This window comes from Rhinichthys klamathensis, unplaced genomic scaffold, assembly GCF_029890125.1.
Source record: "Rhinichthys klamathensis goyatoka isolate OS25496 unplaced genomic scaffold, OSU_Roscu_1.1 h1tg000211l_1, whole genome shotgun sequence".
Classification (NCBI taxonomy): Eukaryota; Metazoa; Chordata; class Actinopteri; order Cypriniformes; family Leuciscidae; genus Rhinichthys; species Rhinichthys klamathensis.
Genome location: NW_026606736.1, coordinates 368409 through 380937, shown reverse-complemented (window position 1 = coordinate 380937; position 12529 = coordinate 368409). Strand labels below are relative to the sequence as shown.

Here is a 12529-nt window from a genome sequence, read left to right as displayed (position 1 = left end):
AATATATAACTGTATATCCAAGCAAGTCCAAGCAAAACTCTTCATTTGATGACCAAGTGAATAAGACAATGTGCAATAGAGTGCAACAGTGCCCCACTTTTTCACCGACCTTGGTTCTGGAAGTAATTTCCCTTTCATTTTTTTCCCATATGGATTTAAAAAAGTATTTGTTAAAGAGTTATAAGCCATGAACCAAACCAACCTGCAATGAGGTTAGTCGCAAATTATGCATACATGTACAAATATTTAAGTAGTTACTTACTACATCATTTGCTTTGCTTCATGGGAGTGCACTGTACTAAAGAAAGTTTTTGGCACAGTTTTCTTTTGTACTTTTTCACCAGAAATGTCATTCTTAAACACAATTTAAAAAATAAGTAAGGGGTAATGTACATCCAGCTGGTTATCTCAGAATAAACACCGACAGGGTGATCAGGACCCCGAAGCAGAGGGGTCTTGCATCAGCCTGAAGGGGTTTATTCTGAGATGAGATAACCGGCTGGATGTACATTATCTCGCTTATTACATGGCCACTTGCCACATAAGTAAATAATTAGACACAAAATATTTCATTAGGTCTTTAAACGCGAAGCTTCTGCGGAGAGAGCAGTTGCTAGACCGGCAAGTTCAAACTAAGCGGACGTTTAAGGGATACTGTTCAGTCATACCACTTATTACACAGCATTTCGCCACATAAATCATTTTTGAGATGAAACTGTTTTAAAATCGTATCTGTTTGTATCTTATAATCCAACAGTGTACAAAACAATAGTCGCAAAATGGCAGCAGCTGCGTTTTTATGAAACGAGAGAGTGAGTCCTCGATAATAACTACACAAAATATTGATTTGACTAAGTTTTAATATTTTATTAGCTCACCAAACGCAAAACTTCCACAAAGAAAAACTTTTCCTTGGAAGTGTATAGCGCTGCTGACTTCAGTAACCCAGATGAGCCTGTGTTATCTGTTTTTATCTATTTAGCGAGGAATAACATACCGCTGGATGGCGCGATTGACCAATCAGAATCAAGTATTCCACAGAGCCGTGTAATAAGTTGAAATAATGTGGGCTGATGGTTTTAACAAAAGCAAATGGCATTAATTAACCACCTCATAGCTCACAGTATGTCTGTCTTTAAAGGTTTATAGGTTATTGTTAAGAATCAATGAATGTGATTTTAACTTCCAGAACCTGACTGTTGGACTATATTGGATAAATGAAGGATTAAATGCACATTGCGTGTCACCTTTTTCTTTCGGAGGGAGTTTATGAAGCACTTTCTGGTTTACGTGTATCTGTATACAGTACATGTTGGACAAAGCTGAGTTACAATCGTGCTCATACAATAAGCACATTTAGTGACTCGACTGCTCTTTACTGTGACCCCCAGGGAGTGTAGCGACTTTTAGGCTTCAACATAGCTGTTATTATAGAACCACTATTTGATCAACATCTTTTGATCAAGACTAAAAACAAGTGGGAAAAAAAATGCTAGCTTCAGATATTTTTCCAGATAAAACTGTGGAAAACTGCATGTTGCCTCTTCAGTGCATGTAAACTAAATTGTGTGCCAGACCAGATGTTTAACAATTGTATTAAAATGAAGGATTACCCTGTCACAGACGTGTGTGCTTGTGTGAATCTCATATTTGGCTTTATTTTCATAAATGCAGACAAAACAGTTATACGTAATAAGGCTCTCAACCCTTCCACATCCCCAAAACATCATTCTTAACAAAAGAAAATTGGTTCTTAAAGCAGATTGATGATAAACATCTTTTTTTTTTTTTTGCTTTGTTTTAAAGACAATATATCCCATCCCTCTCGTGGCAGTGTTCATGTGGGGTTCCCCCCCCATTTTTAACCCTTTTCTGTCCGTTTAGTGTGTGTTACTGTGTGTTGTCACCCCTTTTTCTCCTTTTGTTTCCTCCTTTGCTCATCTGGAGCTGTGGTCAGTCGACTCTCTCTATGAACGAGTTTATAAGGTAGATCAGTCCATCTCCTGTTTTCCCACCCGCAGCTGGACTCAGAGTATCCTAGTTGGTATCCCATTTGGATGAGGACCGCCTCCTGCCAAACAGCATTCATTCTTCAATCCCTTCCTTCTAATATTTTATACCCGCCCGATCCTTCTCTCAACTACAATAACATAACACATGCATTTTGTTAACGTTTAACTAACTGCTTGCATTTTATGTTTGACTGTTTTACTTTTTTCCCTTCAACAGCCTGAAATCTTCATCCACACAAAATGCACAAGAATTTAGTGTGTGTCTGGTGGACTGATTTTAACAGCATCTCCTAACCTTAACCTGACTGGTCAAGATGTGCTAGTACATTAACATAGTTGTGTGTGTGTTTACAGCCCAGTCGACCTGGTTATCCAAGTCCCCGTTCCAGTGAAGGGTTCTACCCTAGCCCTCAGCACATTGGCCAGCACAATCATTACCAGGTACAAAACCAAGGGGTGAATTCACTCAGAATGATTTGAGTTGGTTCAGACTACTAGATTGTGGAGGATGCATTAGACAACTAGTTGAATTACAGGTGGTTAGTGTATCAAGCGCAGGCTTTAGCGATGACATACTGCGTTGTGCTACTGTTTGAAAATGAACCCCGGAATGTTTATAAAGAAATAAAAGTTTGCTTTATATGTGCATTTGGCATGATGTAGATGGCAGGGCACTCTGGGCCACACGGCTTGCTTCCCGTACCTGGCGTGATGTACCCTCCCCAGGCAGCAGGGACTGGACTTGATCACCACGACAGCTGGAACCATCGCAGAACTACTCAGGATCACATGTGGAACCCCAGCATGGAGGTTAGATTCAAAACCGAATGAGCTGCCAACATAAACACCATTTTAGGCATCGAGACGCTTCTAATGTGAAGACAGTTTTAAACATTTACAACAAATGTTTAAGGCCTTTTAAGGTAACTTATTTTGGCCAAATTCGAAGGTTGCACTGAATGTCCTTCATAAATTAGGAAAATTGCATTGAAATATTATGTGAAACTCATAAACGCATAGATTCCTATTGAAATGATTGGATTTTGTTTTGCAAAACGTCGCCAAGCAGTGGTAAATGTGATAAAGCAGCTACTTTAACAAGACTGCAGTGCCAGTCTGATTTTAGCTGTCATATATTTATCATCATTTTATCATCTTTATTAGCTTTTTGTTCATGAGTTGTGTGCTTTTCAGGATGGTGTGGCTCTGCGCTGTGGTCTGTCTCAGCTGATGGAGGAGCAGTTGTTACTGCAGCAGCAGCAGATGGAGGACGATCAGCGCTGGTTAGAGCAGGAGGAGAGACTACTGGTACTGATCCCACTCACCTTCACCTCCTCCATCTCTTCCTCACATGTATCTGCTCATCTTATTCCCTTTTCCCTCTCCTCTCTCCTCCTGCTTAGCTGTATTACATGGGCGTTAGTTTTCACTTCTTCCTAAAAGCATTTTAGTAGTGAATCATCATGATGTTTATTTATAGCTGCAGCAGTGGTATGATATTCCAAACAGTCATTTTCATGTTTGTTTGAGAATAAGTGTGTCCACCAATTGCGGTTTCCTGCGCTATTTATTTGTAAACGGTTGTGATTGATCCTCACAATTTCACAACCTCTGCTTTAAGGTTTTTTTTGTTGCATTTTTTGCATTTGCATTCTTGAAGAATTACAGAAAGAATATGAATAAGGAATGAATGCGAAGGTATTGCACTCTGTGGAGTGTGTTATTGTTGCAGTAAAATGTATGCATATGTATGTTTTTATCCGCACAAGTTTGCCTGTGAATATTTGTGTGCGTTTGTGGTATGGCAAGTTTTGGCTTTCAGTCTCCGTCATTTGTATCTTCACTGTGTCATTATGTTCAGTCTGTCTCACAGAAAAAAACTCTCATAGCTTCCTGTACCAACTAAAAAGGGCATTCAGAGCTCCACCACAGCAAACAACATTCATTCTTCTGCTCAAACTATTACTTTTCCTCACAAACAACTTCTGTTGAAATGAAATGTCAGCTCTTTAAAGGATTAGTTCAGCGAAAAAGTATTTGTTCATCCTCGCGTTTTTCTAAACACACAAACTGTGTTTTGTCAATGGAACGCAAAAGGAGATATTTGGAAGAATCATGCTGCTCTTTTCCATATGGAAAACTTTGTCTGTATGATTCGTTCATTTTATTCCAAATCTTTTGAAGTCAACCGATAGAATTGTGTGATGAACAGACCAACATTTTATATTTATCACCAAGAATCTTCCACTCCGGTGACTGAATCATCGAGTCAATAAGTTTGAGCTCAAGAACTGAATCATTCCAGTTTGGGAACAAAGCACTCAGAATGAATCAGTCTATTGAAAAGAACTGGATCAAAAGAATGATTTGTTCATGAATCTGGCTAATTTGTAACTCACTGAAGCAGTGTTTCTCAAATAACCAGGTCAGTGAATTGTTAGATTATTAGTCAATAAATATTATTTTATATAGTGCATGTATGGCACCCATTATAATGCTGTTTGTTTTATTTTTTTATTTTTTTATTTTTTTAGTGGAGCTTGGCAGCCATTGTGTGAAAAAAAGCCGTCTCAATTTGTCTTTTGTGTTCCACCATTAGCAAATAATGACAATTTTACACATAAATAAGATCCAAATAAAATCCAAATGACCTAAAAGCCAAAAAGAAAAATATTTTTTTCATTCAAAAGGTTACATTCTTACAGTGTTTGACTCTTACAGCCAATGTGTGACCTTTTTTCAAAAAGCTTAGGATGGTTAAAAACTATTTGCATGCCTATTAAAGTTTTTTTATGCTGTGAGTGGAAAATTAGTTTTTTTATCCCGGCTGTTTGATACAGGTGCCGTTTTCAGGCATTCCTCAGTAATGAAGGGTTTTGTTGGCACTGAGGCATGAGATGGGTAAACTCAACCTGACCTGCATCTGCTGAAAGTTAAATTACTGATCACAGGAAGTTTTCATCTCTTCACAGATGTTATACGTGAATGTGCATGAGAAATAATAGGAGGGAAAGAGAGAAAACACTGAGCTAGGGAATGAGAGAGAGGAGGAGTAGTAGAGCAGAAAAGGGCTTGGCTTCGTTGAGTTGAGGCTCGTCGACTGTGAGTGAGTCAGTGTGGGTTTAATATGTCTCACATTCAGGAGACGAGTCACTCCACACACACACACACACACACACACACTCTGACTTATCCCTCACACACACGCTTGCTTAATGGAGATTTACTCTGTGCTCTGCTCCATGCTTAAGAAACGCCAGAGAGAAACACTCACAGGAACAGACAGGAAGATGCAGGTCTTTAAATCCTGCTTCGGAAAACTGGTACGGTAAACTTGGAAAAATTGGAAGGGGAGGGTGCCTTTTCAGTAAAGCTTGAAGTGTGCAGATTTTACACTGTTTTTATTTCATCTTTAAGGGATCTTGAAATGTCATGGACTTGTTGTCAAAGTGCTGTAAATGAGTCCGATTAGTTTATATTCATTTGATTTATGGATGCTTTATCGTTGTCATTTTAAGGTGTAGGAACAGACATACGGTTTGTGAGCAATACTTATGATGTGATTTATACGCAATGAAATGATTGAACATGAGAAATTTATTTTTGTAGCATCATGTTTTGCCCACAATGAAATTTCAGTGAGATCACACTTTATAACTGCATTGTAAACATCAAATGTGTTCTTATTGGCTATTAATGTGCCGTGCCATGCAGCAATGTCATTTTCATTGTGGACATGCAAATTACTTCTCGCTGGAATCTTGTTGTGTCGTTCCAGGTCAGGACGTGGTGTGAAGAAGCACAATACATGTGACAGACATGAATTTGTTGAACGAGGTGTCAAGTTTGACCTTCTTTCTCCTGTGTGTGTGTGTGTGGCAGAAGCCTGATGGGAGAAGTTCCAGAGGAAGCATTGACCGTGATGATGGAAGCCTTCAGGGACCAGTGAGTTTCTTCATTTTCTTTCTTTTTGTTGAAATACTCTACTGTTCGAAAGTTCGAGGTCAGTAAAGTCATTTTTTTTTTTTTTCAAATAAATATTAATGGTTTTATTCAGCAAGGATGCATTGAATTTCACAAGAATGCATTGGTGGTTTACTATTGAACTTTTTATTCATCAAATCAGCATATTAGAATGATTTCTGTTGAGTCATGTGAATGAAGAATCAATCACAAGAATAAATGACATAATACTGAAATATTCTAATACTTTGTAACTGTAATAATATTTCACACTGATGTTACTGTATTTTTAATCAAATAAATGCAGCCTTGGTGAGCATAAGAAAAAAAATCCGAACCCAAACTTTTGAATGATAGTGTAAATCTTTATAAACATAATGTAATGTTATGCAAGTTAATTTAAGGTTAAAGGGATGGTTCATTAAACCCATTAACCCTTTTCTTTACATGCGTGAATACAAAATGTAAAACGTGTACAACAGCAGTTCATAGTAGCCATATCTCTCAAGCAGGAGTTAATCATCTGATCAGATCATGTTAAATATAGTGGTGTTCCCACTCATGGACATCTGCCGTAAATTATTTTGTTTATGGGTGTCAACTCACACTTGCTGTGGGGGAATTCTGTACATGCACAGGAATTTCACTTAAATTGTTTTCAGTGGGAGACTGAAAGATTGTATGTGAAGATTATGTAACTCTATGATCTACAACTGTGGGCAGTGCTGGGTTGATTACTTACAAACTGTAGTCCGTTACTGGTTCCAAATTGCATGACAAAAATGTTAGTAAAGTAATCCATTACATTACACATTTTAGGTAACATAATCAGACTACTTTTAGATTACATTTAGATTACTTTTGACCAATTGTAACGTGTAAAATCTCATTTAGAAATTCTTTTTTTTTTCAGTTTTAAAGGTTTGAGACAAAGAATAATTCTGATGTAAATTAAGGTTAAGATTTTTCTACTGTAAGTCACTGATCAGATACATTTTTTTACATTAATTATGTGACTTTTTCTACAGTCAGATGTTCTTCAGGTTTGAGACTTGAGGTGTTCATGCAGCTTAAGAACTGAGACATTCTAAAACTCCTGTTTATTTTTTTAATTTGTTAAAATGGTGTTTATATAATCATTTGTAATGACACTATTTATAGACATTTTTCATAGTCTCCACTGAGATTCATTCATTTCGCCATAGTGTGTTTTTTTTATCAATTTTAAGGGTCTGAAGTGTCTATCATAGCTGGATATCTATCAAAAAGAAATTCATTGGGATAAATGGGAGACCAAGGACAAAGGCCCTTTTGTGAGGAAACATGTAGCAGTGGACACTCGAGAAACCCAATCTGCTCTGCCCTCCCACTTCTGATGTTAATACAGAACTACCACAGATGTTTACTAGTTTTTGAATGTTTCATGCGTGTCATGTGGATCTAGAAGAGCAGAACTCCACAGCTGCTCTAGAGTTTGTTTGTCTTCTGCAGTGGTTTTGAATGTCTATCCCGTCCCATTGGGCTGTCCTCTTTGATTCTCTGTGGTCTTGGCAGATGTGTGTGTGTGTGTGTGTGTGTGTTGGCATGCCAGGCATCCAGGCTGCTCCCCACCCAGACCACAACAACACACATGGCACAGTCTGTCTTGGCTCCTGCATATTTTTAACTGTTGTAACTGTTTTTTGTTTTGTTTGCAGACTGGAAACCAGCACATCTATCAACCTATAGGGAAAGCAGGTAAGTTATATGCCAGTTCTGTTTCATGTAATACGTCATTTTTGTTCAAAAAATTTAAGTAAGATTCTTTTTTAATCTTTTTGAAAAGTCTCTTATTCTCACCAAGGCTGCATGATCATAATACAGTAAAAAAAAAAAAGTGATATTGTGAAATATTATTACGATTTTAAGTTAATTGCTTGATTTATTCCTGTGATGGGAAAGCTGAATTTTCAGCAGTCTTCATGGTGAAGAAATCATTCTAATATGCTGATATGGTGCTCAAAAGAAACATTTCTTATCAATGCTGAAAATAGTTGATTCATTTTTTCAGGACTGTTTTATGAATAGAATGTTCAGAAGAACAGCATTTATTTGAAATAGAAATCTGTAACATTATAAATAGTGTATTTACAGTCACTTTTGATCAAAATAATAATGAAATAAAAGTTTATTTATTTCAAAAAGAAAAAAAAATCTCTTCCACTGTAATGTACATATCTTGCTAAGTGTTTTTGAATGCAGATGGTTTATAAATGGCAATGGATTTGTATGAAAATGTAAATCTGGTCCACTTGAAAATGACTTCCATATGATGTTGTTGCTTTTCAATGCTGCACTTATATAAAAGAGCAGATTGAGAGTTCCAGAATAACAGTTTCTTGTTGTCCTCAGAGCACGCAGCTCCTCCTAAAAAGCCTCCTCGGCCCGGAGCTCCCAGCCACCCAGCGGGAGTCTCCGGACTCAACCCTACAGAGAGCTACAATGAAGGCGTGAAGGTACCAGAACTACCAGTGAGAAACTCATGAGCATTGTGCTTGTGGAACTTTACAGTAATCACTGCTTGCTGTTTTTAAACCACAAAGTTTGAAATTCCACCAAACACACACTGGGAGGCTGGTAAGATTAGCATCTGTACTTGCGGGACGCCTTCAGGAGCAGCTAGCATGCCAACAGATGCTGTTTGCCAAGCCTCATTAAAATCATCCTCATTCCTGAAACCCCTTTCACATACACACGCACACAATTGCTCTGCGGGGTCTCTCATAAAAAGATCCCTGCACAGTTTCCATTCCAGCGCGTTTTCCTGATGCTGTGGGTCAGCGTGCAGGGGGTCTCACAAGCAATGCGGCATGGAAAATATCATTAGAAACGATGCACGTATAATTGCAATCTGTTTCTCCATTTTATAGTTTTTAGGAGTTTTACCTATGGGTGTGTTTGGCCCCAAAAAATATGTATTTAAGGTCCCGTAATAACACTCTTTCTAGTGTTGATTTTGTGTTGTATTTCAGTTTAAACAGCAAGTTTGGGTGGGGAATATTGAAAGGCTCATCCTGTATTCTTTTTAAATAGCTAATAGGGTTTATTTGTTCCACAATCGGGATGTAGCCTACTTCTTTTTGCTAGTCAGAGGCAAACATTCTCATTTGATTGGACAAAAAATTTGAAGTAGAAGATGATTTGTCAATATGTTAACAAGACAGTGAATTTTACATTTCTATATTTGCTAAAAATGTAGACCCAAAACTGTAATTTAAATTTTTTTTTATCGGGTCTTTAAATGTACATTTTGTTATATAACTTCACAGCACTAAACACTCCTAACGTTTTCATGAGGTTGGATAAAAAAACAGAATGATTCCGTAACTCCAGGCTGTTTTCTCTTTCTTTCGTTGCAGCATGTATTCGTAAAGTGATATTTATTAATCTCTTTCTTTTTCTCTCTCTCTCTCTGCACACTATTCTCTTGCTCTGTGCCTCTGCCCTTCCTCTGTTGCACTGTTTTTGCACTGGTAGCCCTGGAGGGTAAGACCACCTGTAGACTCAGTGTTATGTTTCTGTCTGTGTTTATGCCCCCTTTAACCAGTTGCTATGTCATTACTCAACCATATCATTTCGAATCATAACTTAATTATCCACTAAACTGAATTACATTGGCCGTATAGATCACTATGCATGTCCTTTGCTTTTTTAAATAAGCTGTGATTTTAATAATGTGCTTGTAGTGCAATCTAGTCTAGTGGAGGTTTTTGATCATTCTTTTGGGATGGGTGCACAGTTTTTTGAGACCACTTGGTTGTTTTAAATCTAAACTAAATGTGTCCCTGATCTCTCTATATTTTAGATGGGGGGATTTTTTGTATTCATTCTTTTTGTTGTCATATGATATTTTGTATTGAAATTGTAGGTGGAGTTTGGTCTCCAGTAGTTGCTTATATATTGCCATCTAGTGTCAACCATAACACATTTCATTATCACTTATGTCCAGTAACAAGATTTCAATAACACAACCTTCATCTAAAATCCTTTGTTTATGTACATAAATACTTGTAATGAAATAATCTTCAGTAATGCATAATTTTAAAACATGTTACTTTGTATTTGTCATTAGATTCAGCCTCAGGAGATCAACCCACCCCCAACAGCGAACTTAGATCGGTCCAACGATAAGGTCTATGAAAATGTGACCGGGCTGGTGAAGGCCGTGATTGAGATGTCCAGTAAAATCCAGCCAGCTCCCCCTGAAGAATACGTGCCCATGGTGAAGGTATGACACAACCTAAGAAATATACTAGAAATCTATACTTTAGGGTCACTGAATATGTAATTTGTTGTCCAGAGAGATTATCCTAAAGGGATATTTCACCTAAAACATTTTTTTTGTCATCATTTACTCACCCTCAGGTCGTTTTAAACACAAAAAAACAGGCATTTATAGTGCAGTCAAGTTCCTCTCAACCAGTGTTGTTATTGTTTACTAAAACTAGAACTAGTTATTTTTGGTATTATTGTCTCCCAAAAGGAAGAACCGATTCTGAACTGCCTGAAACGAGCCGTCAGTAATTCCATTCTTACTTCCGGCAAGAACCTACGTAGGTTTGTATCACTGGTACATCATCTACTTTGAGCCGCTCTCAAACATTGTAGTTGTAGCTGATGCCTGGAAGAGTTTGGTTCTTGTTGTTGACATGTCGAGAAGATGCTGTTTTCTGAGCTGTGAAAGCAGATCCACTTTGCATGCACTTCCGATGGACGAGGACCCGCGTTCAAATTGCTACGGTAAAACCGTTGCTGTTCGTTTCACTGTGTATGCAAGTGCTGAGGAAGCCTCTGGAGAAGAAATTCAGATATGGCAATGGCCGTTTCGTTTCCAACATCACAACAGACTGGGCCATCTGAACAATCAGAGCAGAGGAGGCTCTCAAAAAGGAAGGGTTTAACTTTAGAGAGACTGACTCGTTTATTCAACCGTTTCAGACACTGAGAAAAGAGATGCTGCAATGTTTGAAACTGTGTGTTTTTACCTTGGATGCATGTAAACCTGTTGTAAGAGACTAGAATTTTTACAATTGCATAATAGAGGCACTTTAAACTAAAATTTGAAATATTGCCTTGGCAACTAACTGAAATGAGTTCAAACTGAAATACTAAAATTAACTGAAATGAAAAATAAAATAAAGCTAAACTGCCGTTGCATTGAGCATACGGGATTAAAAACGACATGACCTTTAAATAACGAGTAAATAATAGCAAAATGTTAGTAGAATTTAATGGCAGAACTTGTTTTAAGATGAGCCATTATATCATTTTTGTACTTTCAACATTCTCACCATGAAAATGTGTGTTTCAGGAAGTAGGATTGGCACTGAGAACACTGCTGGCCACTGTGGATGAGACGATACCATTATTACCAGCTCACACGCACAGAGAGGTAAACTCGCATACTAACCCTAAAAAAATACTCTCATTCTCAATGTTCTTCCTGCCAGCTCAGCTAACTGTTAACTCCCATTCTTCCTCTTCAGATCGAAATGGCTCAGAAGCTTCTAAATTCAGACCTGGCTGAGCTGATAAATAAGATGAAGTTGGCCCAGCAGTACGTTATGACCAGCCTGCAGCAGGACTACAAGAAACAGATGCTAACAGCTGCGCATGCACTCGCCGTAGATGCCAAGAATCTGCTGGATGTGATTGACCAGGCCAGGCTGAAGATGTTGGGACAGGCACGGCCGCATTAGCCCTAGCAAAAGGACACGGTGATGCATGTGACGCCCCGAGAAACACACCAGCACAGACTTGTACACTAATGGAGTCTCATGGGCCCCCCTTCACTACTCACTGACCCTCACGTTAAGCTGCACGGTAGATCACGGGTACCGCGAGGAGGGCTCCGGATTTATTTAACAGATGAGCTGGACCGGATTGGAGTCATTACGAGTGAATCTCTTCCAGATCATAGTGGGCCGGTGACTGGATGCTGAGAGGGTGATTCTCAATCTGGGGGCCGCTTTGAGCTTTAAACGTCTCTGGAGGAAAAGAGACACTCTCACACTGTATCTAGTATATCTGTGTTTCATTGACAAGCCCGAGCTCCACAGCCAGACCACACAAATCTAGATTCCGCTCTAGTTCTGGTTGTAGAATCATAGAAGTTGAGCTGTTTCTAAGACTCTGTTTTGCACAGTAGAACTTGAGTTGGGACTGCATTCGCAAAATCTGGGTTTGATGAGTCTGGTTTTCCATTGCAGACTCTCACGCTTCTCCCTAGGACTGAGAGGGAGAGTGTTGTATATTTGGGCCTTGTGCCACCTAGAGGTAAAATAAAGCTATGACTGAAGTAAAATATGAATGTTGGAGTCATGTTTCCTTGTTTGACCCTGTGAAATCATTTGATGAGTTTTTTCCTTTTTTTTTTCGTCTATAGTTGGCCCCCTGATGCTACCGAAAGGGCCCCTTTTCTGCTCAGGGCCCTTAGAATCATCCTTATCTCCTTTCCACCCCCCCTATCCTGTGTTCCCCCCTCCCCCTCCTGTGTGTATTTATATATGTAATGT

The 12529-nt window shown here is 38.5% G+C and overlaps 1 protein-coding gene across 8 annotated transcripts in view; it reads left to right on the top strand.

Moving 5' to 3' along the window:
* Positions 1-12324, top strand: part of ptk2ab (protein tyrosine kinase 2ab) — a 63046-nt gene extending 50722 nt beyond the window's left edge. For 7 of the 8 annotated variants that reach the window (XM_056263971.1, XM_056263970.1, XM_056263975.1 and 4 more), the window contains 9 exons: positions 2367-2453; positions 2676-2822; positions 3207-3320; positions 5895-5957; positions 7673-7712; positions 8367-8470; positions 10087-10242; positions 11326-11406; positions 11501-12324. In XM_056263971.1, the coding sequence (XP_056119946.1) occupies positions 2367-2453; positions 2676-2822; positions 3207-3320; positions 5895-5957; positions 7673-7712; positions 8367-8470; positions 10087-10242; positions 11326-11406; positions 11501-11713 (1005 nt within the window). In that variant the 3' untranslated portion in view covers positions 11714-12324. Of the gene's footprint in view, positions 1-2366; positions 2454-2675; positions 2823-3206; positions 3321-5894; positions 5958-7672; positions 7713-8366; positions 8471-10086; positions 10243-11325; positions 11407-11500 lie in introns of those variants that run through there. The other variant, XR_008808266.1, reaches the window with a different exon arrangement.
* Positions 12325-12529: the final 205 nt, after the last annotated feature.